This window comes from Octopus bimaculoides, chromosome 21, assembly GCF_001194135.2.
Source record: "Octopus bimaculoides isolate UCB-OBI-ISO-001 chromosome 21, ASM119413v2, whole genome shotgun sequence".
NCBI lineage: Eukaryota > Metazoa > Mollusca > Cephalopoda > Octopoda > Octopodidae > Octopus > Octopus bimaculoides.
Window position 1 is genome coordinate 36,907,301 of NC_069001.1, and position 2,929 is coordinate 36,910,229.

At 37.8% G+C, this 2,929-nt stretch overlaps 1 protein-coding gene across 1 annotated transcript; it reads right to left on the reverse strand.

Moving 5' to 3' along the window:
- On the reverse strand, positions 1-2,929 carry LOC106884115 (divergent protein kinase domain 1A; the record flags this gene model as incomplete). Its single annotated transcript, XM_014935338.1, has 2 exons — positions 1-1,526; positions 2,858-2,929. Coding segments are annotated over 2 exons (780 nt in total), but the record flags the coding sequence as incomplete, so codon positions are not given.

Sequence of the window (2,929 nt, forward strand, 5' to 3'; positions counted from 1 at the left end):
CATCTTTTAATTTGATTTTCCTTCTTTATGAAACCCCAAATTGGAACAGGTTGGGCAGGTCTGCAAATTTACACATTCTTTATAGCAGATATTGTTTTTTTGCATCTTTCCCTTTTCATAAGTTACACATCTTCTTCAATGGAAACAACCTCATTAAAAATGGGACCAGATTTCTTTCAATAAACTAAAATCAAAAGGCATGTAATGTATCCTGCATAAATAAACCGCAAAACCCACAAAGAAACCCGAAACAATAATACAGTGTAGAACCCAGACATCACTCTATAACCACCTCTTCACTTTTGAAACCCAATTATAAATACTATACACATGTGTGTGTGTGTGTGTGTGTGTGTGTGTGTACATGCATGTGTATATGTTTATATGTGTATGTATGTCTATACATACCAATGTATGTGTGAGTGTACAGAGGTGTGTGTGTGAGACAACAGGAAGTGGGTTATTATAACAATAACCAAATGTTACACCATTTCATTAAGATTGCTAAAACCAAGTTTAATTCTTGAACTCACAATCTTATATAAATAATAACTACAAATGGTTCATGTAGTGAATGTATACATGTAGCAGATATATGCATGTTTTGCACATGTACATGTAGTGTGTATATTAAGGTGCAATACATTGGACCAAAATAATTCTTGCTCCCTGAGGGATGTTGGTTTTTGTCTTTTTCATTGCCCACCTCTTCAATATTTTTAAAATAGGGTGTATAGTTATGCAATCCATAACCATTGTCTTTATATCACAACAGAATGCAAGCTACCCAATCCCCTGGGAAAAAAAAAAAAAATGAATCATCCATATTTTATTTGGGACCAAATAAATAACTGGAGGTCATTCAACAAGACAGCATGGTCCATCTCAGCACTGAATTGTCGATTATCAAGGGATTGGCACTGGTGTAATAACCGTTCTAAATCTACAGTAACATGATTCGGTGCACCATACATTAAGTAGTCCATAAGGAGATCACATAGGATTTTTAAGTTGGGTACAACAAGGTCCGAAGAGCATTTTCTAAGTTCTTGGTTGCATTGAGTTTTACAGTTGTGAGAGAAGGTACAGTCATCGTCTGTATAACAAGATCGATTAGACATTTCTGTTTTCAAATGGTATTTGGAAACCACTGACAAGACATCAATAATTTTGATGTCATATCTTGCGGTGTAGCCAAAAGATGTTGGTAATATATTGCACATGTAATAATTGACGCCATTCTTCTCAAAAATGTCCATCATGAATTCGATCATCCCAATAGACATTTTGGCTCGTCTCTTCCAAATTGGAAATTGCCAATGATAAGCATCTGAAAGAAAAATACTGAGCCAGCTGTTGGATTTCATATTGAATAGTTTGTTGTTTGCGACATGTTCCATGGCATAGATACTTCCACAGGTGCCATTGATACGAGGGAATGTGTCGTTGTCTTGGAAAAGCAGCAATAGGAGAAATTCCCGGTGCTGTAAGAGACTCCATAGAGATCGTGCTTCACCATAGGTCAACTGAAAAGGTAGGAAAAACAATGGTAAAATGAATTTCCAAGGTGAAAAAGAAGAGAAAGGAAAGAAAAGAAGTTATATAAAGTCAAAACTTTTTTTTTGCCAATATTTTCTAAAACAGGAATTAAATAGAAAATAGATCAAGAAAACCATTTGATTTCATATTTCGAATTCAATTTTTGGCAAACAGCAAAATTTTTTTTCTTTCTTTGTTCAAAGGGGGCAAACATGGCTGTTATATTAAAAGGTTTGCTTCACAAAAAAAAACTTTGCTATTTATAATTCAGAGATTTTTTTTCCTGTAAAGCAGGGACAACTTTCTGCAGACGCACACACACACACAAGTATCTTTTACTACAGCCATGTCACACTATTTTCACTCGGTGCACTTACCTACATATCCACCTTTCCTGCTCCTCCATCCTATTCTGTCTCGTATTCATGTTGTACAAGCTCCTCATCTCTCTTTATCTCTCTCTCTCTCTCTCTCTCTCTCTCTCTCTCTCTCTCTCTCTCTCCAGCCATGAATTCACCTCTATCATAGTTTCTGATTCTTCCTGTCTATATCCCACTCAGTTGAGGTATCTTGTCTTACAAGCACCTGGGGACCTCACCAACACTGCTGTCACATAAAAACATCCAGTACATTCTGCTAAGTGGTTGGCATTAGGAAGGGCATCCAGCTGTGGAAACCATGCCAAAGCAGGCACACAACCTGGTGGAGCCCTGTGGCTCTTGTGTTCTTGTCAAACCATCCAACCCATGCCAGCATTTTACCTTTTTTTACTTCTTCCTTACGTGCGGCAGACTTCTTTCGGCTTCCATCTACCAAACTCACAAGTGTTTAGTCAGCCCAAGGATTATAGTAAAAGACAATCGTGCAAAGTGCCACACAGTGGGACAGAATGTAAAACAACATGATTAGGAAATAAATTTCTTAACCACAACCATAGGCGCAAGCGTGACTGTGTGGTAAGAAGCTTGATTCCCAACCACATAGTTCAGGGTTCAGTCCCAATGCATGGCACCTTGAGCAAGTGCCTTCTGCTATAGCCTCGGGCCGACCAAAGCTTTGTGAGTAGATTTGGTAGACGGAAACTGAAAGAAGCTCATCATATGTACAAATACACAGCTCTGTGTGTGTGGTTTTGGCTTGAATAAGTACTGGGGGCGATTTATTCGACTAAAAATTCTTCAAGCCGGTGCTTCAGCTTGGGCAGTCTAATGACTGAAGCAAGTAAAAGATAAAACTGATATTCATACATGGGTAAAAGATGGAAAAATAACAAGAGAAATCCTGCAAAATTAACGCAAAGAGTGAAAAGCTGACTCACCAATCCATTTGAATTGAAATCACCAAAGTTCAGTATCTTATGTAAAGTTGTTGTATAGTCTCCAGGGCCCAG